Here is a 24,122-nt window from a genome sequence, read left to right as displayed (position 1 = left end):
AAAGGAGGGAAAGGAAAATGAGCTTTGCAATGGGAAGCCCTTGCAAAAAAAATTTCATACAAATTTTGTGGTCAGGAATGGAAAAACTTTTATGATTAAAAATCTCCTGCGTATTCATCTTCCTGCAGAAACAAACATTGTACATCACCCCAAGCCTGGATGCAGACAGGGGTGGTTGATCCATCAAATAAATAAACAGATACCTGGCTAGCCCGATCCTGGACGCTAAGCAGGATCAGTCAATATCTGAATGGGAGACCACTACGGAGCATCTTTGGCCATGGCAAGCCACCCCTGAATATCTCTCGCCTTGAAAAGCCTATAGGGCTGTGGTTAAGTTGGCTGTGACTCAATGTCAACAAAAAATAAAGGTTTTCACCTGCTTCTGGACCCTGCCTGTTGTGAAAGACCCTTCAGTGCAGCCCTTGAGTTGCAACAGGAAGAGTCCTGGGCCAGAGGCAGGGAGGGAGCAGAACACACAAAAAACTAGCTGGAATGAGCTAGGATCTGAAAGGCTGGGAATCTGTACGATTTAGATAACAAGTTATAAAATTATATAAATATTTATTGTGTCCAGCTTAAAAACAAATTTAAGGTTAAAAACATACACAAAGCCCAGAGGCCAAAAATGTCATATGCACCATACAATCATAGCCCTTACAATTGCCTTCCCTTCCTCTCCCCACAGCAGGCACCCTGTGAGGTAGGTGGTGTTCAGAGAGCTTTGACAGAACTTCTCTGTGAGAACAGCTCTAAGAGCACTGTAGCTAGCCCAAACTCACCCAGCTGGCTGCATGTGGAGGAGGAACTGGGGAATCAAGCCCTGCTCTCCAGATTAGAAGCTGCCACTCTTAATCACGGCACCAGACTGTGAGTTAGGTAAAATATAACTCACAACCACCCCTCCCTCTTATAACAGCATCCCAGCTTGACCTATACTGGCTCTGTTCTGGGTAAAGCAGTTGACTACCCAAAACCCAATTTCCTGGAAGACCTTGGGCTGGTGATTCTCCCAGCCAGTTGTTGTGAAGATAATACAGAAGAGAGGCAGTGTACACACATCACCTTGACATCCGTGGATATTTTTGTACATCTACAGTGCATTTTTATTCCAGTCTTTCTCCTACAAAAATGGTTGTAGATACAGAAAAATAATCAAAATCGATCAAAAATAAGATCAGAAATACCTCCCATCCACAGCGTTTACCAGCAGGGGTTCCATTCCCAGCTCCGAGAGGGAATTCAGCATGCGGTCCCGCCGGTCAGGACGCCGTGCTAAGTTGATGAGGAAAATCTGAAAAGAAAGGTCTACAGCTGTCAGCACCTATTCTCTTCCCAAGAGACTTTGTTCTCTGTCTGAATTTGTGAGTCTTGTGCTATTATTACAAAAGCTGAAGAAGTCTCACAACAAAACCAGACATTACCTAGGAGTCTAGTCTTGTTTTGATGCAGCCTTCGGGGGGAGGTGGGGTATAAATATAATAATAATAATAATAATAATAATAATAATAATAATAATAATAATAATAATAATAATAATAATAATAATAATAATAATAATAATGCTTCTGAAGACTCCGAAGACAAGAACTCCTCTTCAGGTTTAATGTTAACCTCCAGTAGAAACACAGGAATTCTTCCCCACACTTGTGAGCACCATAAAGCAAAAGCTACAAAATAGGGACTATCCCGCTTTGGTTATTGAATTGGCGGACAGACAAGCTTCTAAAGTCCCATATTCAATTTTGTTAGATAGCAGAATACAGATTCCAACTCTGACAGGATTACCTTCTCTATAGAATTCTCTTCATTAGCACCGCAAATAAGATCTATTCTTTTTCCCCACTGGCATATACTTTCAGAATTATCTGGTTGTCAGTCTACACCTACAATAGTTTATCAAACAATGGTGTCAATATGTAATATTTTGAAATCTAGTGATTTGAAACATAGTACACCTTCTTTCTTTGTCTTCAGTAATGGTCATTTCTGTTATATGGGGAGAACTTCAAGAGTAGTGCATATTACAATTCTGGGTACGCCACGAGAAAAGGATGGTTTGAAATGAGTATAATAACAGAAGAAAGAACCTATCCTAGGCTATAATAAACAATTCCACAATAAATGTAACTACAAATGTCTTATCTCTTCTTTTAATAGAACAACCAAAACGGCCTCCAGATTATCACCGTTTTCAAGTGAGTTTTCACCAGTGGTTGTTTTTCTAAAATATAAAAGCATACAATTAAGTACAAGCTTGTCAACCATTTTTTCAGACTGCAGCTTTAATTGGTCTAGGTGTGGCATGGAGTAAGTTTCTCAGCCAGAGTATAATTACCACAGGCAGTTCACAACCCAGTGGGAACAGTCTTTTGACTAAACTTCCCCATACCTGTGAGCCAAAGGCCATATCTATATTATTTAAATTCTGTCAAGAAGAATTGGTAAGAGGTTATTACTAAGGATTAATATTTTCAAATGGCAATAGATTTATAAATTTTAAAACAGTGTTATTTTATTTTAGATCCTATTGAAGGACTTCACTAGCAAACATTTAATTGGTAAGACTTGGCCCTTTACTATAATTTTTATAATAATAGCCAAAAAGCTTGCTTTTGATTTATATTTATATATGGAGGATACTTAAAGAAACAATGACTGTATGTTTATAACAATTATAGGAGGTATGCATTGTTTGAGACTGGAATAACGACTGTGTTAAGATAAATATGTTCTCTTCTGTTCTGGAAAAATGGTTGACAAGCTTGTACTCATTGTATGCTTTTATATTTTAGAAAAACAACCACTGATGAAAACTCACTTGAAAACGGTGATAATCTGGAGGCCGTTTTGGTTGTTCTATTAAAAGAAGAGATAAGACATTTTTAGTTACATTTATTGTGGAATTGTTTATTATAGCCTAGGATAGGTTCTTTCTTCTGTTATTACAATTCTGGAGCATAAATCTAGAATCAGAAGTAATAACTCTGAGGCACCATTGCAAAGAGGATTTGCATTTTCTTGTACTATGTGCCTTTAAGAAATGAATGTATGACTATAGGAACATGTCAACTCTATTAGCCTGCCAGGAAAGTTACTTTAGTTATAGACTGTACAAACTGATGTATGCAGGTTTAAATAATTCATGAGAATTGAATTTTTTGTGGTTCAGTTTTGGAATGGACTGTTGAATTCTGGATCTGGTTCAAAGTATTGCTTTTGACCTTTAAGGCCATATGCAGTCCAGTGTATCTGAGGGGCTGCCTCTCTGCCTTTGTCCCCCAGAGAGCTCTTCAAATCCCAACAAGTTGGATGTCTCCACCCTGAGAAAGCCTTTTCAGTCCTGGCCCCTACCTGGTGTAATGAGCTCCCAGAAGAACTGAGGCCCCTGATGGAATTGGCTTAGTTCTGCAGGGCCTGTAAGGCAGAGCTCCCCCACCAGGTGTTTGGCTGAGGCCAGGATAGCATTCCATCTAGGGCCCCTCTTTGAAATCTTGAAGCCTCTTGCTCTTAAAAGATTTCAGCTGCAATCTAACTGTGATTTATAATGTATTTAATTTCTGTATGCTGGTGCTGCTGCTGGGCTACGGGGGGCTTTAATGTTACTGATTTTATTGTATTTTTTTAATGTTGTAAGCTGAAATAGCTGGTGGACCAAGGAGCAGAGGTATAGAAGCCTAAAGAAATAAATAATACATAAAGTAATTTTTAAAATATACTATTAATATGGAACAAAATCCTTTTGCATTTTCAAATATGCTTGGAAGAGTTTGCAGTCTTAAGGGTGACTATGATCTCACTGCACAAATAGAGTCCAACAGCACCTGGATTCAATTTTATTTGATATTGTATCGTATTGTATGGGGTTTCTAGTGTTATAGGCTGTCCCCGACGGTTTTAGAGAAGGCTGGCCTAAAAGCTGAACGGACAAACAAATATACAGAAAATAAAATGCGCCTGGTAACACGAGCTATCAATGCACAAAAAGAGATATTTGCATCTGTTTGGCAGAGTGCCTATCAAAAAACAGCTAGATTTGAGCCCGGTAGTATTTCAGAAACTAACAAGATTGTCTGAGTCTCAAAAGCTCACACCCTAGAGATTTTGTATATTTATATAAAATTATATACAATTTATATACAATCCTGAACCATGGATCTTCACACCACTGATCAGTTTCACTTTAATTTCTGTGAAGCAACACTTGCCTAATTTTATGGTTGGGGTATTAAAATGTTGCAGCATTAGGAAGGTTGAGACCCACTGGCATAGATAGACACGTCAATCTCCCCCACCCCTCCAAAATGGCCACTGATGGGCCTGGAGGGGGCGGGAAGGGGAGGGGCCTTGGGTGGGCGTGTCCTCAGCTCTGCTTCCCAACCATATTCTGCACAATTGAGCCACTTCTGGGGTTTCTTGATGTTTGAAGAATGTTTTAGGGGTTTCTCAGTGGTAAAAAAGTTGAGAAAGGCTGTTCTAGGGGTCTCCTGGAATCTAGCTTTTCCACTGCAGACCAACACAGCTACCCTTGGAAACAATCCACAAACTACCTACATTTCCTGTTATATGAACCAAATGCACATTTTATTTTAAAGCAGAGCAAGACTAATTAAGGCAGAGTTAAGGAATACAGCAGCAGTGGATACTCCTGGAGGCAGAGGGGACTCACACAGTGACTCTGGGTACAGGAATGGATGCAAGACATGCACTTTGTTCACTCCATGCTCCACAATGCTCTTACCTCATCAAACCCAATTTTGCTCAGCTGCTTTGGGGGTAGGTAAACATGCTTGGAGGGAATCATCGGGGGGCCGTCCACTGCAAGAAAGACACACAATGCGTGGGATTGAGGCAAATGCAAGGGGTAGATGTTCTGTGTTGAATATACCGAATCGTGTGCCAAGAACACTTGTCCAAGCAAAGTTGCACACGTGTTCTTATTTTGCATAATTTATTCTGCATCTGGTACTGGGGGGGGGGACATGCTGTGTCGGGGGACCCTGTCTACCAGAAAAGTTTGCTTAATCAGCCTCAGAATTCTGGGATTTGGCAAGGCTCAGCTCACGTGTTTTCAGACCTCACTTTGTAGCCACAAGGGGTAGGGATGTTATCTTTTTCAAAACCAAATCTGAATGCAGTATCTCTCTCCAGCAGACATATCCTGTATGCCATACCAAAGTCTGTGTGATCATAAAATGCACACCCAGGATCAAATTTTCTCCCAATGACTAGGCAGAGGAAAATGCTACTGAAATGTCTCAGGCCTAATCTCTCTTCAGCCATCATGCCATGGAAAAGCAAAGGAAACCTGTAGCTCTCTAAGAAATAATGGCTGGCTCAAACATTGTGCCCCATATGGGCAAAACCTCACATCTCAGAAGAGTTTAGTGGCTTAAGCAACAGCATTACAAAACACAATTACTAAGGACAGGAAACAGGGACTGCATTGAAGGTTACAGCTTGATTAGTTACCTTCTTGGATTTTTGAAAGTTGGCAAGTCTAGATTTCCCCCAAACAGGCAACAAAGCAGCAATAGATATGGTACCCAGGTCAGGATCCAAGCCAGAAGAAATAATTTTGGTCTCTTCCTCTCCCACCAAAGGGACATGACTTGTATTTGGTATATCTGTCAAGAGCCTGTTCACATTACCCGTTTACCTGTTTCCCATGGTTCCTTCCCTACCTTGACACATTAGTATGCTTTCATTGCCCAGTATTTTTCCACAGACCAGAGGCCTGAGGGGAGAGGTAGATCACTTTCTCTTGCATAGGCATAGGTCAGGAATGCTTTATGGTGTCTACGTTCCAGTGTGTGATCTGCATGGGACACCATGCCTGGAAAACATTAATGTCTGCTATTTTGTTCAGTGTGCCTAATTTCAAATTGGAGGGAAAGGTCTCGGGGAAAACAAACAAGCTTTGCTCATAAGTTTGTCTTTAGCTCTAGCAAGGCAGCACCTTGCACTCTGTTTGGTACTTTCTTCAATAAAGAGATTTTCTTCAGTAGTGAGTCAGCTTATTGGAAGTTTGACAAAGGCCTGACAATATGCGTGTGTCGGGGGGAGGGACGTAGATGTTTACCCATGGCCTCCAGAATAAGGTGCACAAAGTTGATGCTTTCATCCTCCAGTGTCTGATGCGACTTCACAGGGACGTTGATGTAGCCAAAGTGTTCCTGGTTACTCAAATATATCTGGACTCCTGCAAACGAGACACAAACAAATCAGAAGTGCTACATAGGCAATGCAGACTCCTTGCCTAAGAATCTTCTCTGCTCCATTCCGCTCTGCTCCATCTTCATGATTTTCCAAATGATTCTCACTCTTGTACCCATAATACAGCCCCACTGGTCCAGTGTGCTTTCCCAGATCAGAACTGTATACCCAGGAAGCCAAAGGTCTGTACTAAAAATGATGCAAACTAACCAGCAACAGATGCATCTTGCTTCTTTAATGTATTCCTTTTGTGCATCTGACATAATGAGCTCTAACTTCCCCAAGCTTATGCCATAAGGGTACTGCAAGACCCTTGATGACTTTAAATACACAGGAACATGTTGTCATTTGGAGGAGGAGGGCAAGGAGGTTGGTAACAGAGGATAGGACCCACAGTCATGGCTTTAAATGATGTGTTGAACAGTATTGACTAGATATCGAGGGGGGGAGGAATTTCACCATCAGAGTAGTTCAGCAGTGGCATGGGCTGTCTAAAGAGGTGGTGAGCTCCCCCTCACTGGCAGTCTTCAAGCAGCAACTGGATAGGTGCTTATCATGGATGCTTGAGGCTGATCCTGCATTGAGCAGGGGAGTGGGACTAGATGGCCACTGACTTGTCATGGCGAAGGGGCTTGCGTAGCTCACTGAAGCTATGAGCTATGCTGTGCAGGACCACCCAAGACGGACAGGTCATAGCAAAGAGCTCTGACAAAAGGTGATCCACTGGAGAAGGAAATGGCAAACCACTCCAGTATCTTTGTCATGAAAACCCAATGGACAAGTTCAAAAGGCATAATGATATGACGCCGGAAGATGAGCCCCTCAGGTCGGAAGGTGTCCAAAATGCTACTGGAGATGAGCAGACGGCTAGTACGAGTAGCGCCAGAATGAATGAAGCGACTGGGCCAAAGCCGAAAGGACGCTCAGTTGTGGAAGTAACTGGTGGCGAAAAGACAGTCCGATGCTGTAAAGATTTTTATTCCATAGGAACCTGGAACGTCAGATCCATGGATCAAGGCAAGCTGGACGTGGTCAAACAAGAGATGACAAGACTGAACATCGACATTTTAGGAATTAGTGAACTAAAATGGCCAGGAATGGGTGAATTTAATTCAGATGACCATCAGGTATACTACTGTGGACAAGAATCTCTCAGAAGAAATGGAGTAGCCTTCATAATCAATAAGAGAGTAGGAAAAGCAGTCTTGGGATACAATCCCCAAAATGACAGAATGATCTCAGTTCGAATCCAAGGCAAACCATTCAACATCACAGTGATCCAGGTCTATGCCCCAACCACTGCTGCTGAAGAGGATGAAGTTGATCAGTTCTATGAAGCCCTACAACACCTTCTAGAAGCAACGGCAAAAAATGATGTGCTTATCATCATGGGGGATTGGAATGCTAAAGTAGGAAGCCAAAAGATAACTGGGATAACAGGCAAGTTTGGCCTTGGAGTACAAAATGAAGCAGGGCACAGGCTGGTAGAATTTTGTCAAGAGAATACAATGGTTATAGCAAACACTCTTTTCCAACAACCCAAGAGACGACTCTACACATGGACATCACCAGACAGTCAACACAGAAATCAGATTGACTATGTGCTCTGCAGCCAAAGATGGAGAAGTTTTATACAGTCAGTAAAAACAAGACCAGGAGCCGATTGTGGTTCAGATTATCAGCTTCTTTAGGCTGAAATTGAAGAAAGTAGGGAAAAGCACTAGGCCACACAGGTATGAACTAAATCATATCCCTGATGAATATACAGTAGAGGTGACAAATAGATTTAAGGAATTAGATCTGATAGACAGAGTGCCTGAAGAACTATGGACGGAGGTTCGCGACATTGTCACTTCAAGAAGGACATCGATAAAATTGAAAGGGTACAGAGGAGAGCGACGAAGATGATCTGGGGCCAAGGGACCAAGCCCTATGAAGATAGGTTGAGGGACTTGGGAATGTTCAGCCTGGAGAAAAGGAGGTTGAGAGGGGACATGATAGCCCTCTTTAAGTATTTGAAAGGTTGTCACTTGGAGGAGGGCAGGATGCTGTTTCTGCTGGCTGCAGAGGAAAAGACACGCAGTAATGGGTTTAAACTTCAAGTACAACGATATAGGCTAGATATCAGGAAAAAGTTTTTCACAGTCAGAGTAGTTCAGCAGTGGAATAGGCTGCCTAAGGAGGTGGTGAGCGCCCCCTCACTGGAAATCTTCAAGCAAAGGTTGGATACACACTTTTCTTGGATGCTTTAGGATGCTTAGGGCTAATCCTGCGTAGAGCAGGGGGTTGGACTAGATGGCCTGTATGGCCCCTTCCAACTCTATGATTCTATGATTCTATGATTCTATGATTGTACAAGAGGTAGCTACTAGAATCATAGAATCATAGAGTTGGAAGGGGCCATACAGGCCATCTAGTCCAACCCCCTGCTCAAGGCAGGATCAGCCCTAAGCATCCTAAAGCATCCAAGAAAAGTAGGAAATTTAGGTATTATTTCATTTACAAAACTTGTATCCCGCCTTTCTGCCCTCATAAGGGCCATCGAGGCAGCTAACCATTTAAAACATACATGATAAAAATCACATTTTAAAACCGTTAGAATCACTTCCAAACACACAACATTAATTTTAAAAGAGCGTTAAAATACATACAAAACATAAAAACAGCACTTAAACCATTAGTTAGCAAGGAGAGATCACTGAGGGAATGCCAAATGAAAGAAAACAGTCTTTGCCCTTGAGCAGAAGACGGCCCCAGAAAGGGACAGAGAAATCTCTCTGGGGAGCCGGTTCTAGAGCTCTGGTGCCAAGACCAAGGAGGCTCTTTCCCATGTCGCTGCACAATTAACCTCAGCCAGTGGGAGTGCCTGAAGCAAGGTCTCCAAAGATGATCGTAGTGGTCAGAACTAGGCGGTCCTTCAGGAATGTTGTTCCTAAACTATACAGGGGTTTGAAGGTCAAGACTGGCAGCTGAAGTTGTGCCCGGAAAGCCTCTGCCTAAGACCCCAGAAAACCGCTGCCGATCTGAGTAGACCATGGGTGGGCAAACTGTGGCCCTCCAGATGTCCATGCTGGCAGGGGCTCATGGGAATTGTAGTCCATGGACATCTGTTGGGCCACAGTTTGCCCACCCCTGGAGTAGACAATACTGACTTTGATAGACCGAGGATTTGATTCAGTACAAGGTGGCTTCATGTGATCAATGCGCAAATGTTTACATTCAGCCCCATTAACCTCTCCCTCCTGATCTCACCTGCAGCTTGACAGGAATATGCAAAGACAATTATGTCATCAAATGGCCACGTATAGCTGGGATGGGGAGGATAAAAAGCCAGCTTGGCAGTCTCGCTCTTTCGGAGGTCAATCAAGAAGGCAGCGTACACCATAGGCACTACAAAGCATCCAACACGGTGCCGGTTCTTGGTGGGAAAGTAGTCCGCTGTCCTGCGATAATATCCCTGGGGTGCACACAAAAGACATTTCAGACTCTGTGAATTTGTAATATGAACACTATCACTACCCCAGTCCTGACCAATAATAGCCATTTTGTGCAGGTTTTGCAGTTTTGCAGTTTTCTAATGAGGCTGAGGTGCCACAGGGAAACATTCCCTTGGGAGAAGATAGAGGAAATATAACACCTTTGCACAGCAATGGAATTACCAAAGGAGAAGTCTTGAAAGTTCTAAAGTCATGGCAAGACAGCGGAAGAGGTTATGGGCCCAGAATATCAGAAGGCATGAGATCCAGAAACCTCAGTGAAGTAAATCAGAGTTTCAGTGCCAAGGGGAAGCCCATCATCCCAGATCAAAGAAGGCACATGATCTCATTGTCTTCCTCCATAGAATCAGAGAATAACAGAGTTGGAAGGTACCTTCTGGGTCAACCCTTTTGAACCCTCCTTCAAAATGCATTGGTTTCTTGTGACCCTAATATACAGGCCACAAACCTGTGAAACTTCAGAGCCAGAATATCATGAAGCAGCTGTCCAACATCCTCCACTATATACTGGGCTTTACAGGGTGAAACTGGCATCAAGTGTCAGACTCAGAGATATGATTTATTGATAGCCGAAGTAACCCCATTTTGCCATGGTAGTATGTTGTTTGTATAACCTTTTATGGCCTAGGCATGGTTTTCACAATCCTGTGTTATTTCTGCTAGCTGTGTTTTATGGTTACAAATGTCTCTTCTGTATTTTGTTATCTGCGGGAAGGCCTGTCTGCCATCCAAGGCCGCGACAGCTTTGCGGGGAGTTGGATGGGCGCCCAGGAGGGCACCTGGGCTGGAGGAAGTGGAGGGATGTAACCCCCAGGGAATTGTTGCAAACTGGGCAGGAAATACCTGTTATAATACTGGCCAAGTATTCACCAGAATCGACTACAAATGTCAAGGTATTCTGATATGCTACCAATAAAGCTTTCTATTAACCGAGAAGTGGAGTTGTCAGTCTGTCTGCCCTTTGATACCAATAAATCAGAAAACTATTCACCTTACCACTCTGCACCACAAGAGGCTCTTCTATATACACACACATTCCAAGGCCTTACAGAACCATGTCACAGTGTCTTCCCCAGCCCTAACCCTTCCACTGAACCAGAAAACTACTCACCCTGAATTATAACTACTCTAACCATAACCCTATGTTGAGAAATTAACCAAGCAAAAATCCCTGTTCCTTTACATACTATTTGCATGAAAAATAATGTGAAAAAATATTTGTACATCCCATGGCCTTTTCCAACCGTGTAACAGTGTCTTCCCCAGCCCTACCCCTTCAAATAAACTGGAAAAATACCGACCCTGAGCCATAACTACTCTAACCCTAACCCTAACTTGAGAATTTAACCGGATGAAAATTCCTATTCCTTTACATACTATTTACATGTATAATAATTTGAAAAAAATATTTATATTTCCCACGGCCTTCTCCAACCATGTCACATTGTCATTCCCAGCCCTAAAGTTTCCACTAAACCAGAAAATTACCCACTGTGAGCCATGACACATAGTCTTCCCTAGCTCTAAAGCATCCACTGAACCAGAAGAGCGCCTAACCTGAACCATAACTACTCTAAAGCTAAGTTGAGAACTTAACCAGGTCAACCTCTTTATGTCTTTATATAATATTTACATGTAAAATGAAAAGAAGGTCAGAATGCAGAGGCAGGACACGGCAAACAACCTCTGCACATATCTTGAGAACCCTAGGTTCGCCACAAGTCCATGCACTACAATGCCCATGGGAATTGCAGACCATGGACGTCTGGCGAACCATTTTGGCCACCTCTGTCTAAGAGATCAGGTGTTGTTTCATGGCACATTACACAGATGTTCCACTGACTGCACTGACTTGTATAATATGCCTTGAGCCAGCTTGGTGTCGTGGTTAGGAGTGAGGACTTCTAATCTGGCAAACCGGGTTTGATTCCCCATTCCTCCCACACATGCAGCCAGCTGGGTGACCTTGGGCTGCTAAAACTGTTCTGACCGAGCAGTGATATCAGGGCTCTCTCAGCCTCACCCACCCCACTGGGTATCTGTTGTGGGGAGAGGAAGGGAAGGCGATTGGAAGCTGCTTTGAGGCTCCTTTGGGTAGAGAAAAGCGGCATAAGAACCAACTCTTCTTCTTCAGTAATCTTAGAGCTCTCTCAGCCCCTCCTCCCTCACAGGGGGTCTGTTGTGGGGAGAGGAAAGGGAAGGGGATTGGAAGCCGCTTTGAGACTTCTTTGGTTAGAGAAAAGCGGCATATAGGAACCAACTCTTCTTCTTCTTCCAAGAAAACCAGGCTATCAATAATGTGAATCCATAAATAAAATACAGAGCTCTTCCCGTTATCAAAATGCTTGAGTTCAGACAAGTAAAACTGCTGTTTCAGAAAGTTTCTTTAATCAAAAGCATAGAGTTCTAACATAAGCATAGGCAGAACTGGTTTCACACACAAGGGTTGGCACATAGAACATAAAACCCCTGGGGAGGTTTCAAAGGGAGGCCAAGAATCCTTCCATCCACATCCAGGGCATAGGGAGTCAGCGGGGGAGAGAGAGCTTGGGGAAGAGGTGGTGTGAGAATCCAAATTCATAAACCACAGGCTAATGAATTCAGCCTTGAGGAGCAACGCAAAAGCAGGGCCTGGGAAGCATCCCAGGCCTGGGAATACCAGACAGCTCCAACAATCCATCACAATCAATAGGACAGAATTACTGGGATTCTGACAGCCCTCAGCCTACCTGAGGAGTGATCCCACACCAGAAGTTGGAGTAGTATGTTTGGGAATCCAACATGGGTGCAATAACAGATTTATTCTGTGCCATGAGGAACGTCAGGGTCTGGTTGTTGGTCAGGATGCTGTCCGTGTCGACAAACTAGGAAAGGCATTCAGAAAAAACACATATTAGTGCAATGGAAGCCATCTTTGGAAAGTAGACCCCGTTGAGGGAGGCGAGGAGGTGCTGCACACCCTTCCAAGGAAAAACATCTAGGCAGGCAGTAAGCCTCACTCAGTGGTTTTGAGAGCCTGAAAATGGAAGATCAATGGCTAGCTGAGGTAGAGAAGGACAGGGTCGTCAGCTCCGTAGATCTGGAGGCAGAGCCTGTGGAAGGCAGGATTTGAGGCAGGGAAGGGTTTCAACAGGCCCTAACAACAGCCATCCTCCAAAGTGGCCATTTTCTCCAGGGGAATTGATCTCTGTGATCCAGAGCAGCCATTCTCAGCAGGGGCCATATGGGCCCCTGGCACATTTGAAGGGGGCCACAGACTGAAAAATGTGAAAAGGGGAGCCCAAAAGGTTTATGTGAGGCCCTGGTAAATGAACTGATGCAATACCCATTTTGTCACACGTGACACCATTAACTGCTTGAAAGTTTCAGCTTCAACAAGGGAAAGAAGTAGTATTGTTTTTTTATATCCCGCTTTTCACTGCCCGAAGGAGTCTCAAAGTGGCTTACAATCACCTTCCTCTCCCCTGAAAGGTATGTGGGGCTGAGAGAGCTCTGAAAGAACTGCTCTGTGAGAACAGCGCTATCTGGAACATGACTAGCCCAAAGTCAACCAGTTGGCTGTATGTGGAGGAGTGGGGAATCAAAACTGACTCACCGGATTAGAAGCCACCGCTCTTAACCACTACCCCAGTCATGTGATTGAATTTATGCATTCAAGGGGAAAAAAAGAACACGCGTGTTTCTCTTGGTCAAATGTTCTAGAAATCTGTCTTGTGTAAGTTGAATACAGTTAGTTCACTCTTAGCTTCGGCCTTTTTAAGCCTGGCTCACTGTGCCAGCAGCCAGCCTACTGCGGGGGGCCCTGGGGCCTGAGAAGGGCTCCTAAAAGCGCTGGGGCCAAAAAGAGGTTGAGAATGGCTGGTGATTCCAGGAGATCCCCAGGTCCCACCTGCAGGCTGGCAATACTACAGAAGGAGTGGAAAGACTATGTCAACAGAAGGCAATTTGGCCTTGGGGAGAAGGAAAGAGATTTGCAGAGGATGTTCTGGGGGGGGAGGGAGGGAGGGACGGGAAACAAGGGAGACCACAGGTAGTGAAGTGGAACGAGGCGGCCAGATGAAAACAAAGAGTGTTCCAGTGGCAGAGTGCCGAAGATAGTCCAAGAAACCTGGGTAGTGTGTGTGTCTCCCCCACCCCACCACCTCCAATTTACAAACTGTCTTACCAAAATATAATCAGCCCTCTCAGCCCGGGCAAAATTCAGAGCTCCTTGCTTAAGCCTCATGATGTGCTCAAAGCGCTCACTGGTCCAATGCTTCGGCCCAACTTCGTCAGCATAAGAGCTATAAGGGACAAGCAGCAGTTTAGCCAGGGTCTGCGGGGAGGTCTGTGGCCAGAGCTGCAATCTCAACACCACAAGTGAATGTATTCTAGAGCTTCTCCCCCCGTTCTTTCCCTGATCCTTTGCAGGAAGGTTCCCCACACCCTGCCTCACACAAGGATTTGTTTGTCTGTTTCTTTCCGCCATTGATCCCGTCTGACCAACTGCAACGACGCTGGCTCTTCCTTCCGCTCTGCCTCCACACACAGAAAAGGCACTTCTTACACAATTCAGCAAAACCGACCTGGCCTTCCCGCCTTACCTGGGCTCCTCTTCTGCTCTCCACTCAACGTGCCGATATTGGGTCTGCACCGCACTGAGCCATTCCCGAAGTATTTCTGTGGTGTTGTCCACATTGTGATCCGTTGCAAACCTGCGAATCCACGGGGCAAACCAGAAGTCAGTCCACATTGTTCAATCCTAACTGAAAGACGTAAGAACTGGAGACTAGAAGACCTGCAGGGACCAACCAAAGGTCCCTTTCATCCCACCTCCTGTTTCCCACCCTGCCCAACCATGAGCCTTCGGAAAGCCGACAAGCAAGGTCATGGAACTCCTGGCCCTTCCTGGCTGGTTGCTGCCCTCCAGAATAGGCACTCAGAGGTGTAATGCCTGCAAACATGGAGGTTCCATTTCCAGCCGTGATGATTTGTAGCAGCGGTACCCAAACTTTTGAAGGGGGAGGGTGGAGAGGGAGGCCCTCCGCGCATGTGTGTTTGCGCCACCGGTGTGCCGGCAGCCGCGCCTGCCTCTTCCCCCCAGCAGCGAGAAGCTCGCCAGGCCACGAGCAAAGGGCCGCTTCAGTAGCCGCTTGGCACACGGGGGAGAGGTCGGGGGGGATCGCCTGTGGCCTGGTGCCGAGGTTTTCTCAGCCCAGCACCGGGCTGCGGCCTGGGGGTTGGCGACCCCCATTTTGTAGCAACGGATTCTCTCCCCACAACCAGACAATTCCACCAATAAAACAAGCCGGCAGCAAATGGAGGCAGCTGTGGGAGTTGGGAGGTCGATTATTTATTACGCATTTTTAAAATCGTTTTAAATCATGGTTTCATTGATGTTTCCGTTTTGTTTTGTCAACTGCCTCGAGTCCATTTAGAAGAGGGGCGGTGTAGAAACCTGACTGTAAGTAGAAATTAATCTCTCTCCCATGACTATGGCAAATCCCCATTTAAAACCATTGGGGCGAGCAGTCATTGTGACATCTTGTGGCAGCAAATTCCACCAGGCCATTGCGCGTTAGATGCCTTCTTTGGGGGAACGAATTAGTGATTCTCTACAGTATTCACAACCAGGTATCAGGCGCAGCGGCTCGGTTAGTGCATCATCCCCGATCCACTAAAAGCTGCTTTCTATATGAAGAGGAACCCGTCTGATGAACATCTTCTGAGAAACAAGGGGTATATAGAATCATAGAATCATAGAGTTGGAAGGGGCCATACAGGCCATCTAGTCCAACCCCCTGCTCTACGCAGGATCAGCCCTAAGCATCCTAAAGCATCCAAGAAAAGTGTGTATCCAACCTTTGCTTGAAGACTGCCAGTGAGGGGGAGCTCACCACCTCCTTAGGCAGCCTATTCCACTGCTGAACTACTCTGACTGTGAAAAGTTTTTTTCCTGATATCTAGCCTATATCGTTGTACTTGAAGTTTAAACCCATTACTGCGTGTCCTCTCCTCTGCAGCCAGCAGAAACAGTATCCTGCCCTCCTCCAAGCGACAACCTTTCAAATACTTAAAGAGGGCTATCATGTCCCCTCTCAACCTCCTTTTCTCCAGGCTGAACATTCCCAAGTCCCTCAACCTATCTTCATAGGGCTTGGTCCCTTGGCCCCAGATCATCTTCGTCGCTCTCCTCTGTACCCTTTCAATTTTATCTACGTCCTTCTTGAAGGGCTCCAACCCTTTGGAGACCAAAGACTGGCAAATGGGTAGTGATGTTGGATGCAGCTTCTAGCGTCAGAATATGCCAGCCAGGATGAGAATCACCTTCAGTCTTTGGTTCCTATTTTGAACTGTTGTAGTTTAGTGGGTGGAGAATTCAGCACTGTACACAGTTATACCCCACTTTTGTTTCCAAAGCAGCTTGCAACATCTCTTTCCCCTCTGTTTTTATCTTCACAACACCATCCCTGCAAGGTAGGAATGGCTAAGAGTGAGGGACTACTCGAAAGTGAGTTTCCATGGTACAGAGGGGATTCGAACTTGGATCTTCTGGACTGTAGTCCAATATTGTAACCCACACTTTCTCAACTAGGATTTCTTGACAGCCCAAATGGGCGGGAATTAATTTTTATATATATTTTTTAAATTTGTTAAACAGTTATCGGCTGATATGACCAGATATGGTCATGTTGACCTCCCCCCCTCCCAAAAGGGCCACTGATGGGCCAGGAGGGGGGGAGGGGAGGGGCCCAGGTGGGCGTGTCCACAGCTTTGCTTCCCAGCTACACTCTGCACGATCGCGCCCCTTCTGGGGTTTCTCGAAGGCTGAGAAATGTTTCAGGGGCTCCTCAATGGTAAAACAAGTGGAGACAAGCTGTTCTAACCACCACCCCAGGCCGGCTACTGCAGAAAATGCCTCGACTAAACTTGTGAACACCCACTCATCTGACAAGTAACAATTGTCTCCTGAACCCAAAGGGGATCCGTTCTTTTCTTTTTCCTCTTTTTTTTTTTTTGAAAAGACAGTTCTTGTCTCTATGCAAGGAGGCATGTGCTCTCTTGTGTGCTCTCTTTTTTTGCTTCTCAAAAAAAGAGAGATCCAGGTGGCCAGCCATGCTGGTCTGAAGTAGTTCGATCGAATTGCAGTCCAGCGGCACCTTTGAGACCAACCAAGATTTATTCAAGGTGGGAGCACTCTGTGCATGCGCTCGAAAGCTCCCACCTTGAATAAATATTGGTTGGTCTTAACCAGGGGTAGTCAAACTGCGGCCCTCCAGATGTCCATGGACTACAATTCCCAGGAGCCCCCTGCCAGCGAAGGCTGGCAGGGGGCTCCTGGGAATTGTAGTCCATGGACATCTGGAGGGCCGCAGTTTGACTACCCCTGGTCTTAACAGTGCTCTTGGACTCTGTGCATGCGCTCAAAAGCTCGCACCTTGAATCAAGTCTGAGACCTTCTGCATGCACAGATTACACTGCCCAGAAATCAGCATCAAACCCGCCAGCCCAGCACATTGTGCGTCACCCGGCAGAGCTGGACTAGTAAAAGCCCATGTTCATTTGGACTTCCATGAAATTATTGACAAGACAAGGCTGGCTTCTGAAGCCAAAGGCAGGCCTGATCTGGAAGTAAATGACCCTTCATGTCAGCTGCAGTCACTCTGCAGATTTCTCTAAGCCCCGGCTAGAAATGTTGCAATTACAGCTTGATGCAATGACATGTTCATTTTCCAAATGGCCACCATCTCATCTCAGGATGTATTTATAGCTTGTGGCCTGGACTCTTTGTAGAAAACAAAATGTGCAGGAGCTGGGCATCTACTTTCCAAGGAGGGAGCTCTGCCACACAGTACAGGCTCAGTTCCCAACATGTTCAGCGGAAGGACCTCCGGTAGCAAACCTGAAAAAGAGCTTTTTCTGCTTGAGACCCTAGAGAGCTACCGTCTGCCGGGACAGGAAATACTGAAAGTAACCTGACTTAGTATGAATTAGACCCCTGTGTACATAAGGAGGGTCCAAAGCAGGGATTCCCAAGACGGTGCCCGTGGGCACCATGGCATCCACTGATACCTTTCCTGGTGCCCACTAAGTGTATTTAGAAAGTGGGCACAGCCAGATGGGCCTCTGCCCAGGAAGGCTTCTGACTGGTCACTGGAGTCTGGATTGGTTGTGCAGATTAAAATGTTCTTGTTTCCGCACGAGCTATCAACGCAATGTGGTTTTATTTTCTTTCCCCAGTTCCCCAGTTTGTTGGTTTTTAATTGCTCCTCTTGGCCCCTGGATTTGGGCTTCGTGTGTGTGTGTGTGTGTGTGTGCTTCCTATGGGGCCCATTCTGCCCTTTGCCAGGATTTCAAAGGTGTTCCAGGGTTAAAAAGATAGAGTCAAACGAGTGTTGGTCTGAAGTAGCACAACAAAATCAGAGTGGCACCTTTAAGACCAACAACGCTTTATTCGAGGTGGGAGCTTTCGAGTGCAGGCACTCTTCCTCTGAACTGACCATCATGACAATCTTTATCTTTAACCGCTCCTCTGGAGCGGATTAAATAATCCGTTAAGGGCACCGAAGGCGGGCCCTGTCCGTGATGAGGAAGAGTGCCCATAGGCCCCTTCCCCCGGACTGACAATTGGAGGGCCCAATCAACAGGCATGAAGCGCATACCGATTGGCTCCTCCACTTGTCAGTCTGGCGGCAAAGGACCAATTGAGAGCTGCGCGCAGCGCGGCTCGCGATTGGTCCCTTGCCGCTGGACTCACGAATTGGGAGGCACGAAGCACCTCCCGATCCGCCCCCCATCGACTCCGTGCCCTGCAGCCTCGCCACGGCCATTCACTCCCTCGCCCGACACCAGGCAGCTCGCCACCGCCCTCCGACTCCAGCCGCCACCTGCCGCCGCGCCTCCATTGCCTCCGACAAGCCGCACGCGCCCGGGAGTGCCCACGGCCCACACCGCCCACACCTACAGGGGCCCGCGTCCCCGCTCCCGCCCGCCGCACCGGCAAATGCTCCAGTCGTTGCCCACGTGCCCAGGACCGGACGACGACGACCACCCGGCCACACGCCGCCTGAACCTCGCCCGCCCACTCCGAACGACCTGCAACGAGCCCCCAGGCTGCCTCCTGCCCCCGAGGCCGCAAGCTCCCTCCCGCCCACTGCGCGCTCCTGCCTGACCTTCCACAAACAGGTAGGACGCGGCCCGGGCTGCCCACTCCCCGCCACTTCACGCACCGCCCACTGCCCGGCCTCCGCTCCGTCCCCGCTGCACCAGCCGACTCCAACGCCCCACTAGCGCCCGCTGTCTTCAGATCGCAGCGGGCTCTATTTCTAGTAGGACTATATAAGCAAAAGTTAATCCTGTTACATTAGTAAACTGTGTCACAGCATCCAAACACAGCCACATGATAAAAAGGTTAGGGGCCCCTGATCCAAAGGAAAGGACACGAAGAAGCCTGCAGAAGTTTTCCCCTTTCCTGTTCCACTCAAAAAGCATTTGGAGAGGCTTAACCCCGACCCCACACAGGCTCTCTGCTTTAGTGCGGCGCAAAGAAAAGTGAGAGCCTGGTGTGCTGATGCTTCCCCCTGGGCAGGTCTCTTGCCCTCCTTCAGCCTGGCTGAAGAAATCAGAAATGTTTACCCCCCCCATCCCTAACCCAGTGATCGGAACTATGCCCTGTCCGTCGCATGCAGGTGGTTGTGCCATGGTGCCACCCTCCTCTTGAACCCTACCCTGTGTGGCATTCCTCTGTTCAGACCAAGAATCTGTATTTGAACATTTAAAAGCAGAGTGTTCACTTCTCTGGCTGAAGATGTTGCTTCTTTGAGTTGAACTGGGGTTGCCAGCCCTGGGTTGAGAAATACCTGGAGATTTGGGGGGGGCGGAGCCTGGGGAGGGACCTCAGCGGAGTACAATGCTATAGGGCAGGGGTGGCTCGCCAGATGGCCATGGATTAGAATTCCCATGTGCTGGCAGGGGCTCATGGGAAGTGTAGTCCATGGCCGCCTGGAGAGCCACAGTTCCACCTCCGCCCCCCCCACAAACCAGCCGTTTTCTCCAGGGGAACTGATCCTACCAAGAAACTGTAGCAGTATCGTTCCTATCAGCCTCACAGGTGAAACAGCAGGATGGGAAGTTCAGGGTACCTTAGCATTCATGTGATGTGTACTGACACATGTGCCCAATAAAGCCAAGGGGGCCTGTCCCTCACTCCGAGGTTTATGTTCCAAAGACCTGAGTCCCTTCAGCAGATATTGGATAGTGTAACTTCAATGCCCTTTAGGAGTACGTTTTTGCTGTTTTGCACAGGAAAATCCGGCTGCAAAAGCACATCACGAGTGCATTATCTGTGGAGTGGTTCCTGGAGGAGGAAAAGGTAACCCAAATATTAGCGGCGTATGAACATGTTTGAGCCTACTAACAGAAGCATTTTAAGTGTACACATTCCCCCACAAAATAAAGACAACAATTTACATTGAACAGAAAATAAGCTATAAAACACAGGCTAAAAAGGAACATCTGGAACATTCAGAATGCAAGTACACAAATGTACATTCTAGTTCCACATTTCCTCCAAGAAGCTCTCATCAGTGTGCATGTTTCTCCTCGTCTTGATTTAATCCTTACAACAACCCTGCGAGGCAGACTAGTCTTGGAGACATTGGCCCAAGATCATCCACTGGAGGAGGGGTCATTTGAACCAGGCCTCCTCCGTAATCTCTACCCCCTCTGCCTCCCTTTCTCTAGCAACGCCCTGATTTCATGTCACTGCTCAATCCACAATTAAGACCAGCAAAACAAATCTCATTCCCCTTCTTCCTAACAGTTTCTGACAAGCCAGGCACAGCGTGTCCAAAAACATTACAGCGAAGGGGGGGGGGGAGAAATTTGGGAAAGGAAGAACAGAACTGATCTAATAAACACCAGGCTACAAAGCAGAGCAGATCTCTCAATCCTGCCAGCCGTGGATTGGATCCATCTGCAAGCCAGATGGAAAATCATTCACGCTCACTTTAAAAACGATTTATACTAGTGGAGTAAGGTTTCCTACAAGCTATTAGAAAAAGACTGTAAAACACGCCTGCGAGGAGGATGTTTTGCAACAGGGGAGAAAGGGAATCCCAGAATCTCCCCAGAGACGGACATGGGGGGTAAGACAGATACTGGAGAGCTGGTGCCCTTCGGACAGCAGCGAGTGACAGGGACAACTCTCGGGATGTGGAACACCACCCCCAAATCTTACCCTTCCATCTGTCATCCCTGTTGGCAGGGAGAGCGGAGTCCCAGGCAACTTAAAGACTAAAAGAGTTTTTAATCGAAAGAAAGAAAGAAAGAACCATCTAGCTAGCTGTTCTCATTCTCTTGTTCAACAACTGTTCTGGAGGCAAGCTCAGAGAACGTGTACTCAAAAAGCAGGAAGTTTTAGCCAATCAGGACACTGGAAGAGATAATCTGAAAACCATCAGGAAGTTCTTATCCTATCTATGCTAAATATACGTCTTCTCCGATGCCCCCTGCAGGACACCTTTTACATTGGGCTCAATTTATGCACACTGCAGTCTTACCTAGACCCACAATACCAAAGAAGAGTTCAGTGTGAACTCCAAAATCTTGCTAGCATGGCGTGCTGACCCAGCTGGCTTCCGAAAAGGTCCAGTCAGAGTGATGTGGGTCTTGTGTCTGTATTTGAGGAAACAGTAGAAGGGCCACCAGGACAAAAAGTCTGGCCACAATCCACAGTCATCAGAAAGGCGAAATCATCATCAGAAAGATCAATCATCGGAAAGGCCAAAGCTGAGAGTGAGCTAAGATTGGCCAGGGAAGCCCATTGTAACAAGAAAAGATTTTTCAGTTATGTGAGGAGCAAACGTAAAGTAAAGGAGGAAAGAGGCCCACTGTTGGGTGCGGATGGACAAACTCTAACGGAAGATGCAGAGAAAGCAGAAAGGCCTATTTTACATCTTTTTTTCCCACAGGTCAAAGGGTTTAGGCACATCTAGAGATGGCAGTAGCCAAGAGATAGTGTCTGGGTGGCAGGTTAACATGGATAGAGAGGTTGTTGAGAGGCATTTAGCTGCACTGGATGAGTTCAAATCCCCTGGGCCGGATGAAATGCACCCGAGAGTGCTCAAAGAACTTTCCAGAGAACTTGCATTGCCCTTGTCCATCATCTTCGGGACCTCTTTAAGGACTGGAGATGTCCCGGAGGACTGGAAGAGAGCAAATGTTATTCTGATCTTCAAAAAAGGAAGGATGACCCGGGAAACTACAAACCAGTGAGTCTGACCTCTGTTGTGGGGAAGTTAATGTTGTGGGGAAGTTATTAAAGGGAGCGATCTGCAAACATCTGGAGGACAATTTGGTGATCCAAGGAAGTCAGCATGGATTTGTCTCCAACAGGTCCTGCCAGACCAACCTGGTTTCCTTGTTTTAAACAAGTAACAGGTTTGCTGGATTGGGGAAATTTGGTTGATGTCATTTACTTGGATTTTAGTAAAGCTTTTGACAAGGTTCCCCATGACGTTCTGATGGATAAGTTGAAGGACTGCAATCTAGATATCTAGATAGGCTAGATATCAGGAAAAATTTTTTCACAGTCATAGTAGTTCAGCAGTGGAATAGGCTGCCTAAGGAGGTGGTGAGCTCCCCCTAACTGGAAGTCTTCAAGCAAAGGTTGGATACACACTTTCCTTGGATGCTTTAGGATGCTTAGGGCTAGTCCTGCGTTGAGCAGGGGGTTGGACTAGATGGCCTGCATGGCCCCTTCCAACTCTAGGATTCTGTGATTCTAGGATTCTAATGGGTTTAAACTTCAAGTACAACGATATAGGCTAGATATCAGGAAAAATTTTTTCACAGTCAGAGTAGTTCAGCAGTGGAATAGGCTGCCTAAGGAGGTGGTGAGCTCCCCCTCACTGGCAGTCTTCAAGCAAAGGTTGGATACACACTTTCCTTGGATGCTTTAGGATGCTTAGGGCTAATCCTGCGTTGAGCAGGGGGTTGGACTAGATGGCCTCTATGGCCCCTTCCCACTCTATGACTCTAGGAGTCTATGACAGGCCTCGCACTTGTAAGAGAGCAGACTGATTCGGGGAGATGGACACACTCAGGAGAAAACAGTCACCACTTTGACCAGTGCCCAGGTCTCTCGAAGGGCTGCGGCCAGCTCAGCCGCTAAGCAGGGAGCCCTTTCTGTTCCCAAGGCACACCTCAAAAGTTTAACTGCAATGCCAGCCCCGGCCCCGCAAAAGGCACCGTTCCCTTCTTCCGACATCACCCCTGCAGACCAGTTCTCGGCCCGCAGGCCCCTCAGGGCAGAAATGAGGCTCACGGAGATGCTGCGCAGGAAATCCCAGCATCACACTAGGCGGCCCAAAGGCCCGAAGCGTGCAGGCCGGCTTAGCCGAGAGGCCTCCCTCGTCTGCCCTCCTCGGCTGCGTGACTTTGGGGCAGGCGGCCTCCCCGGCCTTTCCCAGCCTGCCCTCCCTGGCAGGGAGCCTCTTGGGGGGGGGGCGCCGTCAGCTCCCTGGGGCCCCGGAGGCCTGCTGGGGCCCCGGCCGGTCCCGCCTCCCCCCGAGGGCGACTGCCGGCTGCCGCGAGGCTCCTGGGGCCGGCCGAGCCCCCCTCCCTCCCTCCCTCGGAAGCCGCTTCCTGGGCTCCCCCGAGCCGGCTTGGCGTGCGCCCGAGTGGCCAGGGCTTCCCGCCGCCAGCCCCTCTCGGGCTGGGGCGAAGGGGGCGACAGAGGCCGGCCCGGGTCTCCAGACCCCCCGCCCGCCCTCCGTGCCCGCCGTGCCCGTGGGCGGCTCACCAGAGGGCGAGGCGCTCCTTGGGGTAGTGCAGGCGCTCCAGGGCCCCCAGGAAGTGCGGCAGGCAGTGCTGGGCGTTGCGCGCCACCGCCGCCACCACCACGCTCGGCGACCCCGCCCCGCCCCGCGACGCCCCCCGCGCCGAGCCCACCAGCACCAGCACCAGCACCAGCAGCAACGGGGACGGGGCGCCCGCCCGGGCCGCGCTCATCTTGCCCCGGCAAGCGAGGGAGGGAGGGAGGGAAGGAGGGGCGCCTCGGGCTGCAACGGCGGGGCTCTCCCCGCTCCTCTCCTCCTCCTCCTCTGCTCTGCTCTGCTCTGCTCGGAGCGCCCCGCTGCCGCCTCCACCCGCGGCGGCGGCGGCGGAGGAGGAGGAGGAGGCGGTGGCCCGGCTTCTCCCTCCAGGGCAGCGGGTGGTGCTGGAGACGAAGGCCGGCCAAAGTGACCAACCCGGCGGTTCTGGAGAGGAGCGAACCAGCCTTGCCCTTAGGAGGCTGCAGCTCGCCTACTCGGGACACATCGCGCGGCCCAACTCCCTGGAGAAGCCGTTCCTGCTCGCCACGGTCAGCGGCAAAAGGGACCGCGGGGGCCAAAGGATCGACCCGCTCAAAGCCGACCCAGGGATGAC

The 24,122-nt window shown here is 47.8% G+C and overlaps 1 protein-coding gene across 1 annotated transcript in view; it reads right to left on the bottom strand.

Moving 5' to 3' along the window:
• Window positions 1–23,819, bottom strand: part of CERCAM (cerebral endothelial cell adhesion molecule) — a 40,957-nt gene extending 17,138 nt beyond the window's left edge. The window contains exons 1-8 of the mRNA XM_077305730.1: window positions 23,497–23,819; window positions 14,297–14,407; window positions 13,879–13,996; window positions 12,443–12,577; window positions 9,469–9,673; window positions 6,083–6,202; window positions 4,742–4,818; window positions 1,188–1,294 (exon numbers count right to left, since the gene is read on the bottom strand). Coding sequence (XP_077161845.1) covers window positions 1,188–1,294; window positions 4,742–4,818; window positions 6,083–6,202; window positions 9,469–9,673; window positions 12,443–12,577; window positions 13,879–13,996; window positions 14,297–14,407; window positions 23,497–23,705 — 1,082 coding nt within the window. The 5' untranslated portion in view covers window positions 23,706–23,819. The remainder of the gene's footprint in view (window positions 1–1,187; window positions 1,295–4,741; window positions 4,819–6,082; window positions 6,203–9,468; window positions 9,674–12,442; window positions 12,578–13,878; window positions 13,997–14,296; window positions 14,408–23,496) is intronic.
• Between the last annotated feature and the right edge of the window lie 303 nt (window positions 23,820–24,122).

This window comes from Paroedura picta, chromosome 12, assembly GCF_049243985.1.
Source record: "Paroedura picta isolate Pp20150507F chromosome 12, Ppicta_v3.0, whole genome shotgun sequence".
NCBI lineage: Eukaryota > Metazoa > Chordata > Lepidosauria > Squamata > Gekkonidae > Paroedura > Paroedura picta.
Note: the sequence above shows the minus strand (reverse complement) of the source record. Positions and strands in the feature narration are given on the sequence as shown.